General features: G+C 38.4%; 1 protein-coding gene across 5 annotated transcripts in view; it reads right to left on the bottom strand.

Annotated features, from left to right (window-relative positions):
* Positions 1–22,849, bottom strand: part of PPP2R5C (protein phosphatase 2 regulatory subunit B'gamma) — an 85,393-nt gene that overhangs the window by 46,197 nt on the left and 16,347 nt on the right. For 3 of the 5 annotated variants that reach the window (XM_087747713.1, XM_087747714.1, XM_087747715.1), the window contains exon 3: positions 22,094–22,253. In XM_087747713.1, coding sequence (XP_087603839.1) covers positions 22,094–22,253 — 160 coding nt within the window. Of the gene's footprint in view, positions 1–8,002; positions 8,127–22,093; positions 22,254–22,849 lie in introns of those variants that run through there. The other 2 variants (XM_087747716.1, XM_009467158.2) reach the window with 1 other exon arrangement.

Below are 22,849 nucleotides of genomic sequence, written 5' to 3'. Positions count from 1 at the left end.
CCTCAGAAACATATAACAATTTTAATCTTAAAATGTATTTCATAGCAACGATCACAAAACAGAAGATCTTTGATGTATGGATAAAAATTGAGGAAAATATGCATTTATGCCAATATAATTTTGCTTCCTTGAAAGGGCACGAAAATTACACCATGAGTCAGTAAATGTAACTTAAAAATTCCAGCTGACTACCTTCCTGTAATTTCAGGGAATTTTCAGCTCAACAAAAAGTCCCCTCCAGAGGCATTTTACCGTCATACCCTTAGAGATTTTAAGTGCAGCATGAACACTTAACATCCTCATTCTTTCCAGCAGCAGAACTTACACATATACTCTTCATGTGGGCAAAGGGTCTATACAAAGGTAAAAATAACCCAAAGTGAAATGACACAATGACAGCACACAGAGTAAAAGCAGTAATAAGGTAAAATATATCCTCTGATACAAAGTGATGCACAGTAAGCAAAGAGTTAGTAACCATGTTAAACGCAGCAGTGGTGATAACTAAGCAGCCTCCTCTAAATCTGTTCTTGGTCAAGTATTAAGAACACTCCCCATGAGCTGCTTCAGTATATACCAGCAAAAACGCATCAGTCTGTGTCTGCCTAAGTGCTGTCGCTATGTCTGGATGCCCTTTGAAAAAATCTAGCAAAACCACACAAAAGGCAATACAGTCACTTGTACCGATATCAGTCCTTTGACAATTCAGATGATTACCTAATACTAATTGATGCAGCTCAATACTAACTGATGAAACTCTTAGGTAAACATTTCACGATCCTATAGACACGAGGGGCCTAGCTTCACTAAGAACAGAACTGCTGCTCGTTCTCAATGAAGATGGTCTTGTTTCTCCTTTCTGAAGCAACACTTTTAGAAGAGTGGATGGGTTTCAAAGCTAGTGGTTCAGTGTACAGCTGGTTAAGCAATGTCAGAGAGCAGCACTGGCTGAGAACCTGCTAGAGGGTATAGGGAACTTTTGGCAAGATGGATGACTACGAACTCCAGGAGTGAGGCTGAGTATCAATGGAGTCTGGGTGGCTCGGTAGGAAGGCACAGGTATCAGCCCAAACACCCAGCTGGTTCTCACCCCTTCAGATTATCAAATTATAATTGGCTCATATGGGAGAAAAGGGAAGAACAAGCGTTTGTCTCCTTTAAGTCTCAACTGAGGTTTATCCATTTGATCCAAACCCAACAACTATGACCCACAAGCACGACAAAAGATGTGCGCTGCCCATGTGAAAACCCATTTATTGGATTACCAGGGGTTAAAAGAGTTTTGAAGGTCTTTTGCACAGGAATATTTTCCCAAAAGTAAAAGTAGACCTGCAATTTTACAAGTAGTTGTAATTTTTTAATTTAAATTCACTGAAAGAGAATTAGCACAATTCATCACTGTGATGGAAGCATCTCTGAAGAAAATGATTAAGATGTCTACTCTATGTACCTTTCTTCCCAGGAAGATTTTACTCACTTCTCACAACAAAGAGTCACTGTACCTTAAATATTTACTAAATTTAAATGTGTTGAAGGATTAAAGGAAATGAATATTTAAATAAACATACATGCTCAGACCAGTTAAATTCATCATCCTTAAAAATACCCACTTACGTGGAAAATGCAAGATGTGTGTGAAGGTGAAGATTATCATTATACAGAAAATACAGAAACAATAAACCAGATTCATTTTCCACTGCAGTACCCACTAACAGCAAAAACATAGTAGCACGAAAGGTGACTTCCTGAGATTTTTAGGTATGCTTTCATAATCAGCATATTTCAGACTATAATAAATCATTAATACCCCAAAAAAGGCAAACTGAGCACATGTAAAGGAAATTATGCTTGAAATTTCTCAAGTTCTTGGAAAGTATTATAAAGTTGGTAAATGACAATTATCCATGGATTCTTAGACTTTTAACATAATGTTTTTATAATGCAGGAAGATTACCAGAAACATGTTGTAAGGATCTGTGGTAGAAATTACACTGTTCAACATTTTCATAAACACCACAGAAGATGAATAACAAGGTCACACAGTTTGTTAATGTAGTATTCATTGTCACTTTAATATTGGGTAAAAAGAGCTACAGAAAAATCTCACGATACTGAGCAAATTAATTCAATCTATTAGATCTTTCCAAATGTAAAGAAATGTGGGTGAAATAGCTGACCGTGTACATTTATGAATTCTAGCTTATTGAGAAGACACTTCTAGATTTATGCATCTTCTGTAAAAAACATACCTGCCACAATTTTTTTTTAACTAATGCTGAGCTGCTAACAGAATATTAAGAAATGAACAAAACATCCTTTTAGTGTGCCAATATTTTTAATACGGCATGTGGTTCCACTCACCCATCTTTAACAGTTTGCAAAACCATGGTAAGAATCATTTAAAACACCGTAACACCAAAAATTGAGAGTCAACACAGAGGTAAAAGTACTACTAATAGGCATGCTAGCACCAAACATATTAAAAAGTCTGCCTTAGTAACTGAAGGGAAAAGAAGGAGAAAAAAAAAAAAAAAGATAGCTTACAAGAAGAATATTGCTCTTTGAATTTAAAAATGTACATTAAAATTTATATTGTAATATTTTTAAGTGACAGTAAGGCCAGTCATCTTTTGGTCCCACATGCAACAAAGAATGACAGAATCATAGAATAATTTTCACTAGAAGGGACCGCCTCATTCCTAATTCCCCACTCAAAGCAGGGTGAGCTAGATAAACCCAGGTGCTCATGGCATTGTCCAATCGAAGTTTTAAGTATCTCCAAGCACAGAGATTTCACAGCCCCTTTTGGAATCTTGTTCCAGTGTTTAACCGCTTTTATGGTGAATTTTTTTTCTCCTTGTATACAACTGCAATCTGCTGTGTTGCAACTCATATGGGTTACTTCGCATTCAACCACTGTGGACCCAAGAAAAGCCTGGCTCTGTCCTCTATACCCTCCCATCAGTTATTTCAAGACAAGATCTCCTCTTAGCCTTCCCTTCCTCCTCAGGCCAAACAAACCCAGTTCTTTCAGCCTCCTTTTGTACATCATGAGATTAATGGCTACTGTTCTGGATGCCGAATCTGGTCTGTATGACTTCTGAAGTATGAGCTTTGGCCTCTGGTTCCCATTTAATTACAAAATGGATTTTTTTTTTTTTTTTTTTTTTTTTAGCTCAGAAACAATTTCTGCAAAGCAAGAGCCTTCATAATTTTTAGCAAGTACAGTTAGACAAAAGTTACCTTCAGGTCAATTATTTTTCAAGAATAAGAAACACATGCTGGATTCTTTCTAAAATGAAAGTGCCAAACTTTCCTCCTTTAAGAAATAAACTGCATACTTCAGGTTTAAATGCAATATGCAGCTCACTTAAAATTTGTTTCCGATGTTTACACATTGTCAAAAGGGACTTGACCTTTCATAGCCAAGTATGAAAAGATAAAGTAAGTAGAAGTGTACCTTGCAATAGCCAGATAGCACTTGGTTGCTTTAAGAACCTGACAGTAGTTCATGGTGATCAGGTAACATTTCAGCTCCAATCAAAAGGTGGCCCAAGCTCAGGGAAAACACCACCAACAGGTGCTTGATGCTGTTAGTACCTAACCCAACCCAACTCCTTCCCACACAACTTTCATTATGTCTTGCAAAACATCTTGAAAATCATTTTTGAAAAGCATGAACAGACTTTACCAATCCCAGCCAGTCAGCAACTAAGCGAAAGTAACTTCTATATTCTGCTAATTCCATGATTACAGATCAGAGCATAATTTTACCTATATTTTGTTCAAATATCTGTGTCTTGAGTTCATAAAAACACTGGCATTTGGGCTGCTTCTATGTTACTGATAAAACAGTATTAATAGATTTTTTTCTTAACATGGAACCGTATTCCTGATGAAAAACGTGTGGTCCCCCACAATAAACAAACATTTATAATCTGCCCGCAGAATGAATTACAATTATTTTCTACCTGCAACTGCACTCTGTACTACAGCTACACTTTTCAGCAAGACAACTCAAAACAGTAAATATGAACTGGTAACTCTGAAGTCTAATGACAATTGTTTACTGTTTGTCCTAGTCCATGCTACTTTTACAGCTGCTTTCTTTGCTTGAAGTGCTGAGATAGAAATCAAAAGGTCCCGATTCCTTCCACCAGGCCTCATCTTGTTTATGTGGATCCTCCTGTCAGGGCCTTGAGTGCCCTTCCATCATCCTAGGGGTTTTGCTGCCAAAAGGGCTCCAGAAGGAGAAAAATGCATCTTGAAAACACCATCCAGCTCTGCTTCTGTCCTTGCTGCAAAAATCTTAAATTCATAATACCCAATAACCCTCTTCTCTGTGCTGTCCTAATGGCATCTTCACAGCTAGAGACCTGTCGATGCATGAAGATCCTAAAGGAGTTCTCCATGCAGATATTCCACGACCAGTTGCTTTGGCTACACCATTTGTTTCACAGCCAGCTACAAGCTCAAGTCTCTATCCAGGATCACAAACCACAGTAATTATTCCATGGCCATAACGGCTGCTCAAACTGAAATTGTAATTTTCTTGGAAGCTCTGGATCATTTCAGTACAAGGTAAGTTTTCAGTTCACCGTGATAACCAGTGACAAGCAGCTCAGCTGACCATTATGCACTCTCTTTGTACTCCAGAAAGATCAATGCAGCAGTAGCAGACCTCGGACCTCCTGGAAAGCCTGTTGCGGGTGGAATGACCAAGGGCTCACTACCCCAGCAGGCCAAACACTCTCACTGAGCCAGTGCTTTCAGCACAAGCAAATAACATGCAGTAATGGCTCCATGCCACTTATGTTCAGTGTGGATTAGGCTCTTTTGGTGCTTGGTATTTTCCAACAACAGGTCCAAAGTCATCTTCTGCAGACCTGATTTCTACACATTGGTCTTGAACAACTGCCAACAGTCTACGGTTGTGACAAAGGGCATAGTCTCCCAGTACCTGAATGAAGAAAGCAGAGCAGGTGTACTGACAGCGATCAGGGTCAGCCAGTCCAGTGGTTGCTGAACAAGTCCACAGCGAAGAGGCACACCAAGCCAGGTAGTCAACACATCAGGTTCCAGGTCAGCGAGGTATGTGGCTGGACAGCCACACAGCTGCAACCTAGCTAAGGCAGCGGCCAAGGCCAAGGGCCTGAGCTTAAAGACAACTCCTGAGTGAAAGGGGAACCCCAACAAGACTTCTCACAGCTCTTTCCACAGCAGTCTGATTCAAGACTACATAGCTGCACCATATCCAAGATGACCTTGAGCACTGGCAGCCAAATGAACTGCAGAGACCGGGGTATTTGGAGCCCTGACACTTTCTATCCTACAAATACCTACTGCTCCTCCTTATTGGTGATGGTGCAGATACCAGCGACAGCAACAGCAGCCAATAAAATTCTGACACCCTTATTTCCTATTCACAAGACTCATAACATCATTTTTAAAAACGACCTGCATCTGTTTTTCCAACTGTGTTGTTCTGGCAAAGCCGTAAGTAGCCCAGACAATAAAGCTGTCTGCAGTTCAGGAGGGGCAGGAGGAAAGGAAGGAAGCTCCCATCCCACGCCAGATCAGAAAATTTTATTTTTATTCTGCAAACTTTACATACTCCATATGATACAGGTACAGAAAGTGTTTTAGAATTAACTTTCAAAGCAAGGTTGCAATTTTTCTTTTCAAAGAAGTCCTGATAGTGTAGTCCACAAGGCTTCACAGATTTTTTTAAAAGTAAGATTAAGGCCAAATATGGTAGCTACAATATAGGGTAAAATGAAATATAATACATCACCTCAAAATTTTAGTTTAAACATTATATGAAATTGGTGATAAAGCAGTATCTTCTCTATTACAACAACCTAGATCTACTAGAAACAACTGAGGGGTTTGTGGCCTCCCCCCCTTTTGATATTGAAGTTTTAGCTATTACAGCTGCAACAGATGATGTAAAAGGACAGCTGCAAAAGTAGCATGGATTGGGACAAAGAGTCAACATTTGCCATTAGGCTTCAGAGTTCCCAGTTCATTTTTACTGCTATTAATTTTGTATGTATTGTTCTGACAGGCTTCATTTTGGAGGCAGATCAGTACTGATAACATCAGAGCAGCTAGTGAGATGAGGTACACACCAAAAAACAAAGCAACTTCTGTATACATATATGTATGGAAGAGATGCTTTTCCCCTCCCAGTATCAAGAAACTCCTCTGGGCTATAATACCAGAGATGCATCTAATTTCCTACCACCTGAAAAATGCAAAACAAACTCCCAGTTATTTCTTAATTGCTTACAAGAAAGTCCACTCTCATCAGCCATTTAAAAAACAAACCAAAAACCAAACCACAAAACCCCTTAACCTGTACTTTACTACTGTATTATTCAGTACACCAAAAAATTAGGTCTTAGGAAAGTAAATTTCGCAACAGTTTCTTAAAATTCTTTGTTTCCACAATTATGTATTTGATTCGAGCAATAACGGGGATAATAAATTCACTGACAAGAACCTTGTTATTGCATTGAGACAAAGGATTATTAAGGTTCATTATTATAACATTTCATCATTCCGATTCCAACCTTGGTTGTTTCCCTGACTTGAACCTTTAAAAGATGGTGCTTCTCCCCTTCCAAAAGGCAGCATCTATCAGAGAATTAAGGTGATTTGTGCAGAGTGAAAAGCAAAGGCCCGTCTACAGGTCAGGCAGTTGCATTTATATTCCCTTGACAACAAGCACCATCCCTATTCTAACTCAAGGGAATTTTATCGCATTTCCCCCCCACTCACAGACCAAAATTAGAGTCTTCTAGAATACATCCAGTCCCACTTCAGACAGAGAAGTATACGGCTCTTTTAAAAGGTAAAGAGAAATCATGATTTATTAATACATAAAGACCAATGCTGCTGCTTAGAAGGAACAGGCTTCTGAACAGTTGGGGATTTTTAAACTTTGAAAGCAAAATTTTTCCGGTTTGCGGAATATTCATTAAAAAAAAATACTTTTTTCAGTACTAACATCAAGTCTACGCCAGTGAAAGCTGAGAAGCAAAGGTAATCGAGAATGGTATCAGCTGTATTTCTCGCATATAAATGCCATTGTTCAAGGTGTGCTGATCCCAGCTAATACATGTTCTGCTTAAAAAATGTTCTAAACCAAAACCACCTTAAGGAAGTCATTAAAAAGAAAAACCTTTGGTTGGTTAACAGCCAGCTAAAAAAATACATAAAAAACCCCACAGCAATGCAAAATTTTACTAACTGCAAAAATACAGAACAAGAGAGACACACTCAGTATGATGCAAAAGCATCATACCAACGTGTATTTTCCCAATGAATAATATAAAATGTAGATTTGCAACGTACTAATTCTCTAGAGCCAAAAGCACATATTCTGTGAAGAAATTTAACATTCAAAACTGCACAAAGCGATAGGCATGTAAGAGCTTTCTTGTTAAAGCCGAACCACATCTCTTCTAAGAAATGCTTTCTGAATACATAAAGGATATTTTCATAACAAATGTCACATCTCGTCCCCCCCTGCCTCCCCAACAACACTCCCAATTCTTTTACAAGCTGCAGCGGGTTTTCAAGGAGCTCTATCTGAACGAGTCACACAAAAAGGGCTTTGAAGCACACCAAACGCTTGCCCTTATTCTATAGGAACTGTATAGCGATAACTTGGCTCGTCCCTCCCCCCACTCGGTACCTTTCTAGGGTAGTGACTTCACATCCTTTGACATCAGCACAGCTTGAAAGGGGGATGGGAGAGTCACGGCAGAAAGCAGTAAAACCTGCTTTTAACTATGTATGCAACGCCTCGACGAATTCTTAAATCTTCCCCAAACGCACTGAATAGAAGACGGGTTTCGATCTCGCCCCGGCTTTCTGCGGCTGTATCAAACGGCAGGGAGGGGGTACAGAGGCCTCCCCGCTCCCCTCATCTCGCACCACAATAGCCATTTATGAGCTCGTCAGAGGGTCGCGATTCCCTCGCACAATAACTCACCTCTGATATGCAAAAGGGCCACGGGCTGGAACGGCCCATTGGAATTGGCTGCGTCAACCACCATCCTGCTGCCGGCTCTGTTACATGTCAACATCTAGGCTCCAGCAGGCACGGCAATGTATTCCTTAAGGCAAGAAACCAGCCTCCATTTTAGTTTAAAAAAAGACAGAAACTGAAGCGCTCTGCAGCTGGAGGGAACTGGCTAGTTAGTGATGTCAGCGGGCGGGAGGAGCCCCATTGGCTAACGGCAGCAACTTAAAATGACACCGAGGAGGCCGCGAATGAGCGGAGGCCGGTGCGGGGCTGTCACTGCGCCCCGCGCTCCCGCCACCGCCCCGGCCCCCAAACCGCGGCCGGAGGCGGCGACCGGGCTTTTGCGTTTGCTCTTTCTTTACAGCAGGATGATCTGCTGCTGCTCTGTTATTGCCCCCACAGATAACAGTCGGTACGCACCTGCTAGAAAGAGCCCCCCCCCCCCCCCCCCCTTCCCTGAAAAAGCCAAAAGCTTAGTCTTTCCTTCAGTGAGGTTGCCAAGAATTACCCAGCTGCCGTCCAACTTAACCACGGAGAAACACAGCATTAGGAGAAACATCTACACCTTTAGCTTTTGAGAGCCGTCTTAAAAGGTGATTCACAGTAAGAATTAGTAGGAGTAGTGATTTTTAAATATAAAACCTTCTAAGCATTCCCATCAAGTATTTTATGACCAGCTGCTAATACAAATGTTATGAATAAAAATATACACACATGACATTCGGGAGATGAAAACCTCATGTTTCATGCTTATCTGAATATTTATTTCAATCTAGAAATGGACCTATCTTAAGTTTAACGCAATGCTGGTAAACTTGGATATTACAAAATCCAGGTTTTCCTTTTTAGAAAGTTCAGTAATTAAAAGTAACTTTTATTATTAAAAACTAAAGCATTGCAGCACTAAGAATGAATATATAGGCATATGGAAACAGTTCTGCTGCATAATCCCAGAAATACAGAAAAAGCACAGCATAACAATTTCTAAACTTTTTAGTCAAATTTTGGAACAAAACTGTAAGCAACCTTTTCTTCATCATATGAGACTTGCACATTAATTTTTACAATGAGCTGTTTGAAGGACCATTTTGTCTCCTAAGCACTGCACCTCTGGGAGCGAGGGTCAGAGAAACAGGCAATGTTACACTTGTATCATCTCCAAATCCGTGCTTCTCCCCAAATACTATTTGCACCGCTATGTCACCTTTAACTATTTAGATCATTTGATCTATGACACTGTCCTAACTTCTATCTGCTCAAAAAAGGAGCACATCAAAAAAAGAGGAAGAGACTTTTTAACTAGGTAATTTGCTGATGAAAATGTGGAACAAAAACAAAATTATAGGGCATATGCATATGTGGTTAGAAAAATTATATCACACTACAATAATACACTGTGAAAGGTGAGTTAAAGCTGTACTGAATATTATTGGATGAAGGAAAAAGACTAACTGGGATATAAAAGAAAGGAATGTTACCCGTAAGAAACATGAAGAAATCAATGGGATTTACTGATGGCTGACGAGGCCTGATTTGAAGCGGTACCTCCTCGATGTCACAGTTGAAGGAGGATGTAAACCTGACAAGAAAGCCCAAAGATGACCAATCTAAAAAATATTACTTAGTGTTTTTTTTTTAAAGAAAAGGTGCTCTGTTTGGTGTGGTGTGAGTTTCTTGGGTTTTGGTTGGTTGGTTGGTTTGTTTGGGGTTTTTCTTTTTTTGACAGAAAGGACTAGACCGAGAATATCCAAGTGTTTTAAGAAGTAATTATGGAGATGGAGGAAATTAGTTTTTCTACGTTCACTACAGACAGTAAATTCCTCCTGCATCAAGGAAGATTAGGTTAGATATTAAATGAAATCCTCTCGCAATAAGCATAGTGAAACAAAGTAAGAGACTGCAAACTTTCTAGTAATTTAAAAAATGGCCAAACATAATGAGAGATATAAATGTAGTTGATCCTGCTTTTGAGAACATCAAAAATGAACTACATGAACTTCTGATGCCCTTTTACACCTTTTCCCTAAGGCTACAGAGATTCAAATAATTTGTCCTTCCAGTCTAGGCAAAAACAGGGGAGATATATTCTCAAAAATGTCAGGTTTTATATCTGCGTATCCCTTGGGTATACCTTAGATGTGGAGTTTTAGTCTTATAAAACAAAATAACTATCATAGAGATATGCCTTTAACAAAACTAGATTTAAAAACAAAACCAAGACTGACCTCAAAGTTTTCTACAAGATCTTGATGGATGAAGGAGAAAAGAAAACTGAAGAACAACTCGGACAATTTTTTGCAGTATTTTCATATGCAGAATTTTGTAAGAAAATTCTATTTCTTTTCCCCATCTAAAGTACAATTACACTGTTCTACAGCGATAAACCACAGAACGAAGCAGCAAAAATCGGGTTTAAAATTCCAGTTTATCTGGTAACCATATCTTTAAGAGGTAGCTGCTGTATCTCTCCTCCTTTCTACTCGTGTCTTTGCTTTAATGGTCAACTGCTGCTTCAGTCTCTTTGAAACTCCCTGCAAAGATTAAAATGAAGACTGCTATTACAACAGCACACAACTGCTGTACTGGAACACAACAGAGCAAAAAGGTAATGTTACTTTAGTTACAGTGTCATTTCCTATTTTATACATAAGCACGGCTTGAATAGCTGGAGGTTCATGAGCAAATTTTAGGTAATGGTTTAAGAGTCAACCCTCCTACATTGTTCTTCATTAAAGAGAGTAAATGTGACATTTGCAGCACTAGCAGTGTTATTTCTGAGGCCAGTACTTAGTAAATTACTATGAAACTGGTTTGAACAGCCATAATTCAGTATATTTCTGGTGTGCTTCTGACAGGACACTAGTGGAGCTGAAGAACTTCAATCTTTGTAAGACCTTTTGCTTGTTAACAAAATCTAGTATCTTCTCACCAGTCATACAGATTGAGGTACATTCTGCTCAGAAGGTTTGTGCACCCTGTCTCTGTTTCAGCCTTAAAATATTTGATTTGCAACCAAAGGAAAATATTTACTTAAGTTGAATTATTTTGAGCAACTTCATTTGGGGAAAAAAATTGCAAAGAAAATTGAGTTAGGAATTGATTTACTAATGGGAAGGGAAGAATATTAGTGCAAGTAGAATGGAGCTAATGAATATCAATGGGAGGAGGAAGCAATTACCTGAAAAAATTTATGAAGACACTTCTGTTGCAAGAGAATCAAGAACCGTATTAACTTTGGCTACCCATTTTTAGAATTAAATGAATGAAAAAACATACTGACAGTATAGCGAAACTGTAGCTATTACAGGTTTCCTCTGAGCCCTGCTCATCACTTCTAACTTCCTGATGATGGGAATGAAGGAAAATCCTATAAAGTTCTCAGGATATAATTAAATGTGTTACATTTAGGATCCAGCACTACAGCTGGCAAATTGTCTTTACACTGGGAGGCTATGTAGTATTTCTTTCAAAACAAATACTCCATTTGGGTTATGATTTAAAAAACAACCGATCCTCGACCTCCCCCATCCCCCCAACAACAAATTCACCTGCTCAAAGGTTGCCTTTATTTGCATTCTGAAGTAGCTACTATTCTAACTGATAGTGACAGAATCAACAACACACAAGATAATTAAAATTGGATGAACTTCTACTTACATGAAGACACCTTGGACAGAGTTGGTTACCTCTCAGACTGTATGAGGAGTTTTCATTTTGAATTGGGGGAGGAGGGAACTATTTAGTCTGAGCTCTAAGGTAACCAAAAGCATAATTTCACAACTGCTGAAGTTGCTATTCCTCAGCGACCTAAGCCAGCCTAGTTGCAGACTGCTTCAGTCCCCTTCCTGCATTCCCCTCTGTTTTATTTTGCCCTCATCTGCTTCAGTGATCATCAGACCCACAGCTGAGTTGGTTTATCCACTAATCCAACAGAAAGCCACTTACTTTATTGTCAGGTTGGTTTTCTGTTAACTTAGACTGTGTTCCACAGCAGCCTAAGCTGAGCTAAGTCTATATGAGCTACTGCTGCAGTCCCGCCTCTTCCGAGGCACATGTGCACAACCGTCCGAAATCGCTGTACAAGGGCTTGTGCAGCTGCATGGTTGAACCAGATTAGGAAACTGAGCAGAGTTAAAATGAGAAGGAAAAGGGTGAGTTTGAGCCATGTTGATTCCATTATCTGGTTCACCAGACAGCCACCCAAAAAAGGGATGGGAATAAACATGACTCGCTTTTACTGAATCATAGAATACCAGGTTGGAAGGGACCTCAAGTATCATCTGGTGCAACCTTTCATGGCAAAAGCATGGTCTAGACCAGCCACATCTTAAAAGTGTCCAATGTTGGGGAATCCACCACTTCCCTGGGGAGATTGTTCCAGTGGCTGATTGTTCTCATTGTGAAAAATTTTCCTCTTGTGTCCAATCAGAATCTCCCCAGCAGTAACTTGTACCCTTTACCCCTCGTCTTTTCAATGTGATTCCTTGTAAAAAGGTAATCTCCATCTTCTTTGTAGCCACTCTTTAAATACTGCAACATGGTGATAAGGTCTCCCCTAAGCCTTCTTTTCTCAAGGCTGAACAAAGCCAGGTCTCTCGGCCTTCCCAGTCCTTTGATCATCTTTGTGGCCCTTCTCTGGACCCTCTCCAGCCTGTCCACATCTTTTTTGTACAGCAGGGACCAAAACCGAACACAGTATTCCAGGTGTGGCCTGACAAGCGCTGAGTAGAGTGGGATAATGGCTTTATCTCTGCTGGTGATGCCCTTGTTGATGCAACCCAGCATTCTGTTGGCCGCCTTTGCTGCAGCAGCACACTGTTCGCTCATGCTGAGCTTGTTGTCCACTGGGACCCCCAGTTCCCTTTTCCACAGAGCTGCTCTCCAGCCAGGTAGGTCCCAGCCTGTGCTGCACTCCTGGATTATGTTTTCCCAGGTGCAAGACCTTATATTTGTCTTTGTTAAACTTCACAAGGTTCTTGTTAGCCCACCCTTCCAGCCTATCCAGGTCTTCCTGCAGGGTGGCCCTCCCTTCCAAAGTGTCCACTTCCCCACTCAGTTTGGTATCATTGGCAAACGTACTTTTTTTCCCCCCTCTAATCATAGCCTAAGCAAAACTTACCATTCTCAAAAATTATGTCAGGCTATAGAAAATAAGGGTCTCTTCACAACCCTCAACAATGAGTTACTTGAGGACAACCACCTTACTTTAGGGGAGAAAAGGCACTGGATACTACACATTTTGGGGGAGAAACCACAGCAGTAGGAAGGATACTGGGCTTCTCCTACAAGGTTCTGACTCAATTCCAAAGGACAACCAAGAGGAAATTCTTCAAGGAAACAAGAGGTGGTAAACACCATGTTAATACCTAGCTATCAAAAGAAATACACAGATAAGACAAAAATCCTTACCTGGGTAAATGAAACAGGTATGGACTATCATTTACCTTCCTTAAAGAATTCCTAAGACTGAAGCATGGCAAAAGATAGTGTTCTACCTTCCATGTTGAGAAATTGATAATATTTAGTCCTTCTAGTACAGGAAAAGCTGCTTAAAAGTGGAATTGGCAAACATCTGCCTGTGATTGGATTTGTCTGTGTCTGGGTTTCCTAGTATTTGCATGGTCACTGTAGTGTAGACAGACTCAACAGTGCCAAGTTTCTCTTCATCCAATATTGTATACTCAAAAGGTTTTGTATGTGGGGGTTGGGGGAGAAATCAGTAAATATCTGTTGAGTTCAGAAACGTGTACAACAAAAAAATCATTAGTTACCTTAAAATAAATACATTTTAAGAATAGTATGTGATACAAAACCATATTTCCCAGGGCAGATTGCAGAACCTCGTTTCAAGTATTGGCACACAATTTTAGCCAAGCGCAGTATAAAAGCTAACATGTATACCACCACACTCACTCCCGTCTGTGGCCTTATTACATAGGTCACACATGTCATTTTCAAGAAATGAAGCGTAAAAAATTACATTTAAGAGTAAAAACTTGAGAGCATACTAGTTATCTAGCAAACTGATTTATATTTACATGTATAAATATTGCATTCAATATTCGATCAGTAGTGGTCTTATGAAGGGAGAAGTTTAGTGTAGCAGCAAAAATGTTTTAGGTCTGATTATAATAAAGACCTGTGCAATGGAACAAAATGTTCTTTTTGTAAATAAGGGCATAATAAAAGACATTTTATGAGAGATCTAAACTGTGAAGAGACAGGTTAGAATCTAGAAAATAAGACAATACCACATTTTAAATCTTATTTTTATGGATTCTATCCAAGCTTCAGTGGAAACAAGTTTGGTAGGGAAATGCTGCCAGTGACAGATGTAGAGCATTCTTCTAACACTTTCAGCTGCTGACTAATGAGTAGGTGTTTGATAGGGCAGTTGAAATGAAAAATGGCTCATTAATCCAAGCCTATGATTTCATGTAAAGCTAGCTAAAGAAAAAAATTCACACACTCAAGCAAAGTATTTTTCTCTATAACCTTTTTTTGGTAGTTATTCACTCACTAACTATCATGTTTCTTAATCTTTAAAATGCTACAAAGTAATTCAGACTGGATTAATTGCCAAATACTTCAAGATTAATGATTTGATAATCATCAAATATTAAAATATTTACTCATTCGATAGATCATATTTTCCCATATGAACACCAAACAATTGCCAGTTTTTGCTTTAAGAAATTTAGATGCTTACCACACACGTATTTTAATAATTCTTCTAAACTTTTAGAATTAAATTAAATATAGGAAAGTCTGTTTATGCAACACTATGATAATGTTTTAAAGATCAAAGTTCAAAAACAAAGTTACTAAATTCACATGGCAAAGAAAGTCTCCACAGTTCTTTCACATGATACAATACATACGCTCACTGACAACTGACCTTACTGATGTAGGAAAGAGCAAGCTTCTGCAGTATTTTCCTTTATGGACCTTTTGTTTCAATAAATTCAATACAATATTGGGCTGCCAAAAATACTATAGAAGCATGAACGCAGCGAGGATCAGAAAGCTAGCACTTAGCATACTGAGTTAGTCCAGTGTAGTTCGTGTACAAGGGAGAAGAGCATCATCTGCTTCACAAAACTGTATTCGTCAATGTTTTGCATGAGAATGAATTTGTTTTGCCTCAGTGTTTTGCCTTTTAAATTCATTACGTCTTAGGGCAAATTATCTTTTATAGTATCATTACCTTGTTTAATCTACCATCTTACTTTGCATAAAATAATTTTAGCTAAACAGTGATGCCACCACCTTGCAGCTGGACAAAATTCCTTAATTGCCATTCACACACACAAGAAGCATGATTAAACTGGAAAGGCTGAAGTGCTGCACCTTTGCTCTCTACCTAATTTACTGTCAGGAGTAGGTTTCTGCAATGAAAGTGACAGTAAACATTGAGATCTCCAGTCTCAACAGCCTATAATAAAAGTGCTCCTCAAAACCCCAACGTAGTCCTTTATTGCTATGATTCCCATAAATTCAATTATATTGCATATATCCAGTCAGCCTCTCTCATATCACAAAAACAGATGGTAGTTTTAAATGAACAGGTAACACACTCTGCTTGTGTTTGAACTTACCCTGATATGAATTTGTGGAAATTACCAACAGATATGGTTGAATTTCTCTGCAGCACAGAGAACGATACTTTATTTGCTTTTTAATCTACCTTGATATCAGTTTTGCTTACTTATCTTTACTCTACAGTTGAAAGAAACACACAACCACCTTCCATTTCTGACCTCTTGAGAAATTCTCACTTTTTCCTCCTTCCTCATGGTTACAACAGTTTTATCAATGAAAATTTGGTCCAATTGTTTTTTTAAGTGTCAGAATCTTGAACTGGAATCACCTCTTCTGCAATCTTGATTCATCACACTTTAATAATGTACAGACGATGAAAACAGAGCTATCTCCTAGACAGCCATCTGACTTAAAAACATTAGGAAAGCTTTAATAACGCTAGCCTCCCTATCAGAGGCCTGTATCACAGGCAGACAAGTTGAGACACCACCCTGGCGTTCTCCTCTGCCACAGAACAGACTCAGAACTTGGCACAGCTCTTAAGTCTCTACTTGGGGGGAAGGAAAAAAAAAAAAAAAAAGAAAAAGGAAAGAAAAAAGAAAAAAGAAAAAAAGAAACCACTCTGCATGAAATGTGCTCAGAAAAATGCCACACTACGACCTGTCATGTTCATTATTTCTCCCCCACCACCACCTCTTTTTTTTAATAGATACAACTGATAGTACTTTTAATGTTGAAAGCATGCTAAGTCAAAACCAGACATCTCCACCAGGTCAAAACCAGGGCTGATCAACATGCATGGCAAGATCTTCAACAATGAAATACCAGCATCTGTTTAATCATATCACATGCAGTTATCCTACATTAAGAAAACAGCACAGTATTCCATATTCTATACTTCTCACCACTAAAAGTTAGCGTAGATGTCCACATCTGATAACGTAGCTCATTTCTTTCTACCTAATATATACCTTTATAAGAATATTGTATCCACATTTTTATTTTTGAGATCAAAAAATCCAACTCCAGGACGTATAGAGTAATTCTGTAAATAAATTAGGAACTGTATTTGAAAATAAAAGCTTATTTGCAATCTCCATCTTTACGATTACGTAAAACAACGTTCACTTTTATCTAAAAAAGAAAACAAAATACTAAACCCCAAACCCACGAACAAAACCATGACACTAGCATCACAGGAGTCCTCTATAAGGCTATATAAGGATTTCTATCCAGATTTAAGAAACATACACAGAAATAGTACAAAAAAGCGTATTTTTGAATCATGCCCAAATTTACATATGCATGACTAACACATGTTCATTGGGAAATTTTGCAACACTTCACAATATTAAGGAGCACTGACTTTTTATTTTTTCAAATTTGTTATTCTAGGACTGACAGAGAACATTATCTTTTAATGAATATTACTTGCAGGTTAAAGGTAGATTTGTGACACAATCATATTTGACAGCATATAAAACCTTTTATCCCAGTCAGGGCATCTTAATATTGTATCTAAGAATTCTCATTGCAACATTCTCTGATGTATTGTAGGGATTCAGACCACGTCCTTAAAAATCGCACCCTTTTGTACAACAGTTATCTCTACACACTGCCCATTTACACAGTTTGCTAAAATCAGCACATCCTTGCAAAATAATATCTACAAACACTAGTATGCTCACCTGCTTGTACTGTTAAAAATCCCTTATAGCATGTAAACTAAATATACGTAGTGGGTAAGGGAGCATCTTAGAAATACATGTTTAGCAAGACTGTACCATGGGGAAAAAAACCCCTGTCAACCAGTAATGGAAGTATTACTAAAATGACAAATTTTAATGAATATAAATTCTCATTTTTAATAGCATGTACATTTTGAATCATTAAACTTAAATTTTACTTTTCTGTATGAACAGTATTGAAGGGAAACACATTAACATTTAGGTTGCCAGTTAACCAGTTATGAAATGCCACACTGCTGGCTGCTCTATTTTTTTGTTCCTTTTTCATCTTGGTCAATTATTCAGTGAGTCCATCACAGCAGCAACCTCAGTCCTGCAGATGCTGACACTTATGCAGTACTCTCACCTGGTAAGGAACAACTATATTCTCAGTAAAATCAGAGGAAAAATAGATTTTTATTTTTTTTTAATTAAAAAAAAAAAAAACACTAAAGCAAATGGTTGCAAAAAACGTTCCAGAGAAAATTCAGAAAATGTTAACTCTGATCTCCTAACGGTTTAGATAGTAAACTAAGCTTATAGAATTTACAAATGTTTGTTTGGTAAAGTGTTCTTAACATGCATTTAAGAGAAGAAAAAAAAAAAAAGGCAGCTAGATCTGGAAGTAAATTCAACTACCTCAAAAAAAAAAAACAAAACCAAAACCCTTCCTTTCCCTCAGCATTAAACCCAGGTAATTTTTTAAAGATCTTAGAGATTTGATCTGTATGATGGTCTTTGGATACTAACGCCACCAGACCTGAAGTGAAAATGTATTATTGCAGCCGTCAAGTGCACAAGCAACAAGTATGCAACTCCTAACATATCAAGACACTCTCAAAAGTTTCCTCTCAAAACTGAAAGCACAGAGTAGATGAGCAGCACATATACATGACATATTCAAGCTCTAGAGCTTTTTCCAGTATATAATGTATTTGGGTGTCAGAAGTTTATAGAGGTAAGCTAGAATCAAGAACTAAAGTGAAGATGACCCATCAACACCTCCAGAAATAAGTGCCAGCACACAACAAACTAAACCACAGACACTGTGGAATTATTTGCTAATTAATCATTAAAAAATTATCCATAAGGTAACAACGAATTCAAGCTTCTTGCATAAAGTTGAAGGGAGCAGTTGCAAAGAACACAAACTGCTTCAGTGTGTCAGTGGTCAGCTACATACCAGCTCAGATATGGTACTTTTTAATATATTTATTAAATATTCATATTGAACACTTATGCTGTTTATCTCATACAGAACATATTCTTAAATTTGTAAACAATTTCAATATATCCTAAGCTACAAACTGTTTTCTTAAGAAAGCAAAAATAAAGAAACTGGTAAGTTTCTGAAGGCTGAAACACCCTTTGCCATTTATATTTGCTATAACCAAAGCATTAATCTGCAAGTTTTCAGATCATAATAAAACGAAACACACCTTTAAGGCCAATAAATAATTTTTTCCCCAAGCAACAACTGAAAACAAAAAATCAATTTTTTCATAACTGAAGTACCTGCACTACAAATGTTAGCTAACAAGGAGAACCAGATAAGCAGAAATTAACTTAACACAAGTTTGCTGGCACAGAATTTTTCCTTTTTCGTGAAAATAGGTAAGATCTTTTCAAGACGTTTGACACCGTTCTGAAGGCACTTCTCCAGAGATACTTCTGGGTTATCTGTGGGCAGACAAGCTATCTATTCTACCCAAACTAAATCAGGTTGCATTGCGCTGTGCTGCAGGGAGCTTCACCAGCTCGCAGCTTTGCTAATATATGGATCTCGATGCTCCACAAACCAAATTGCACCACAGACTTCTCTTCTCTCTTCATCTCTATTCTTAGAGCTTCTTACGTCATAATTTACTTCCTTTGCTTTTTGCATTATCTGAGCTATCCTGCTCCTGCATTTTCTGAATAAACTGAAGGTGTACAACATTAATCACAAGCTGCTCCGATGAATATAAATCATACCACACTGATACCCGTCACCAGGGCAAATAGGCCGGTATTTCCGGAAGCCTATCATCAGCACTTCTGTGCAACGCCCAAGAGAAAGTTAACAGCATGCCTGAAGACCAAAAATTGAGACTATTTCAGATTAAAAGGCACCTAAAATAAGGAACCTTGATGAAAACCCACTTTGGCAGCTGCTCCTTTCCCTTCCCACTATTTCAAGCAATCCGCTGACCTCAACTCCAGCCCTATGGCACAGAAGCAAGATGGTTATCTCAGCAATACCACAGGCCATTTAGAGCTTACCAGTTACGAGCTTTCACAGATCCAATATAGATCTGCAAGTATGCAAAGATAACCCCATTCTATATGCTGTGTTTAAAATACAATCTCATGGAAAGTACAGCACACCACACAGTAATCAACCCAATGTTTATGAAGAAAATACACATCTCTCGGTCTATTACAGATAGAAGAAAGGTTTCCCAGGTACTGTAGCCATAGAAATACAGCCACTGGTTACAAAGAACTGGAGTTTGAAAGCTGGAAGCTGGTTAAACACAGCTAACCTGAAGGAACACTGCATTCTTCCCAGTGCTTCATAAAAGTCAAACCCACCTACATCATCCGAGACCTTTAAATTACAGCCTGGCAGTTCACTTTAACTCCCGTATAGACACAGACATTAAACAACACGCTTACAGCTGTTCAAAAAGAAAGTTTCCCAGCTTCACTTGATTCACTGAATACACATCAAGTCATGTATCTACGTACACATTAGGAGAACAGAGTAACTGGCGAACAGCATTCTCAGCAACCCTAATAGGTGGGAATTAAGCCATGAGTGAGCACAGTAACTATACAGACACCTCCTGTGATCCAGGAGACTGGACATAGCTTTATTAGTAAAGGTAGTAATTACTACCCATCACTAGATCAGCAATTGCACCAGTACTTCATAACAAAGTTTGACCCTCGACAGCCTGGGGACACACATATGGCATCAGACATCCACCAGAGATAAGCTCAAGATCTTTTCTTTGTTTTCACTTTAGAGTGTGTGTGGCGGTGGTGTGAAAGGCAAACTGAACGGCAAATAAAATCCATATGCACAACAATAGTTCTACCATTTCTTCACATCTAGGTACACCGCATCAAAAACAGTAGAACGCTCTCAGAACACACCTTATACAGTTTAAGAATTACTCCCCCCCGCCAAGTCCAAGCAGGCACTCTTCTGCCCTTCATTGGCCTACCAGTTTAAAGTGCAACAGAGCCAAGGTGGAAACAGGTCTAAAACTTCACCCCACCCGCTGTAAAATGGATTACTTTCTCCCCTCTCCCCTCTGCACTCATTTTTCTCATTTCCAGCTCACTGTCCACTCTGCTTCTAATTGAATGCTCAGTTCTAGTCTCCCTGAGCTGACAGTCCCAGGCACTACCAGAAACATACTATTTAAAATAGGACAAAATGGAGGTTCTAGACCAAGTAATAAGTGTTCTTATTTGTGGCTGAGTCTTTGAACAAAAGGTTATGCCCGTCAATGAGCCTGTATGCATAAATTTTATGAAAATCACTGCTTTAATTCAGCGTCATTTGCTTATGTCACACCCTGGATGTGACAGCTTGTGCATGAACCTACAATGTCAGTTTAAAAGACAGGACATATTATTCATAATCTGTGGTGCTAAATATTCTTATTTACCAATTTAATAAAAGAGATTGAAATTCACTAATTAAATAAACAGCAGTTAAGTCTTGAAAAATTTTAAGCAGCATTTTGTATATAGACTGTTATCCTAACATGATGGACAATATTTCATGTTCTTTTTATAAAAACAGTATCTGTGTGAAGAGAAAAATGTTGCAATCTCATTTGATCTGTATAAAAAGCAGTATAATTCACACAGGCTGAGAAGCTAGGTTTCTTATTTTGAAGAAACACTAATGCATTATATCAAGAAAACAATGACTGGAAGAAAAAAAAGTCTTATCCCTTGACATTTTCACATTGCCTACAACAGTACTACTCAACATTTCAGCAATCAATTAGGCTTTCACTGCCAACTTTGAACACTGGAAAGCAGTATGCATCGCACTTCAAAACAGCTCTTTTTTTTTTTTTTTTTAACTAAACCTTCAGAGCAAATCAGTTGCTCATAAGCAATAGATCAGTACATCTGACCACACCTGGAAAATTCTACCCTAACACTACTACAAGCTACTGTAAGCACACTATGCAAACATATATCTACACAACAGACAGTAGCTAAAATAAAGATGATAAAAGCCATATTCGTAAAAAAAGACACATCGATTGTCATTATCTTTTCATCACAGATGGCAGTAAATATAATTCTAAAAGATCACAAAGCTTTAAAATTGACAAAGGAAAAAAAAAAAAGTCACATTCACTGAAGAAACACCACTACGCTTGACCCACGCTCAGGAAAACTAGACCAATAAATAGCGATAGACCAGGTCTTCTCACAATGCCAAGAGATATTTTAGTACAAACAAAGTAGGGTGATACTTTGCAGAGAGCCCAAACATTCTGCTTTTATGTGAGATGAGTGAGTATACTTTCACAAAGACATTTCTGGGTTGAAGAAACTTAGATAACACACTGGAAGTCCTCACATAAGGAATGAAAGAAAAAAAAAAAAAAAAACACCACAGTGTGTTGGAGCATGCAAGTATGCACAAGTTTGCACATGTGTATACTTGATATATAGTGTATGCTGTCCAGAAATAATAAGTATGATAGTTGAGCTGCTCCTCTGTCATGCCCAAGATCCTCCACAAGAGTCATTCTAATTTAGAAAGGCATACCTTTTAAAGCTGGCAGTTTTTGAAGCTCCCTGTTATTGCTAACATTAAACCTTGAAGAACTCTGCCGCTTTTCCTTCTTCAGTACTGTCTGTGGTGCTGGTACTTTGATTTTAGATAGTTGTGCTGGGGGAGGAGCGCTGTTTGATTTTTTGTTTGACACCTGTTTAAAAAGAAATGAAACAGTTAATTGCAGCTGAACTTAGAAAATCTTCTAAAAAACTATTTTTGTTACAGAAATAAATTAAGCAAATTAGGCTTTTAATCAAATTGCTCTATTCATCATCCTCTGAATGTATATCTGTTCTTCTCTTCCCTCTTTTCAGTGTTCCATTTCTGTACCATAGCCCTCCTATCAATGGGAATAGATCACCTTGTTACATGCACTAGCCCATTTATTTGAAGTTACCAGCCAAGTGAAAAGAAATTTTCAAATAGTGTGGTTCCTCAGCCACTCTCACCTTTTCCCGGAGAAGTCCAGGTCTCCAAGCTATTTGGCTAACTTCAGCTTCAGAGGGATCACAGGACCTTGCCTATCTACAGCAGGTGAACCTTTCACTGCCTATTTGTACTGTGCTTCATTGCTAGAGTCCTAAGCTTGGCTTAGGACATTCAGGCTTTGATATAAAGTTAAAGGAGTGAGTCTTATTATTGTAGTAGGTTCAGCAGCTTCTAAAACACACATGAAGATTTGTAGCAGTTTAGTGCCTACTCAGAGCAAGTTGCTTTTACTGTAATAATCCTTATCAGATTGTCACT

This window comes from Nipponia nippon, unplaced genomic scaffold (genome assembly GCF_047370975.1).
Source record: "Nipponia nippon isolate SJK-2023a ecotype South Korea unplaced genomic scaffold, ASM4737097v1 scaffold_11, whole genome shotgun sequence".
Classification (NCBI taxonomy): domain Eukaryota; kingdom Metazoa; phylum Chordata; class Aves; order Pelecaniformes; family Threskiornithidae; genus Nipponia; species Nipponia nippon.
Note: the sequence above shows the minus strand (reverse complement) of the source record. Positions and strands in the feature narration are given on the sequence as shown.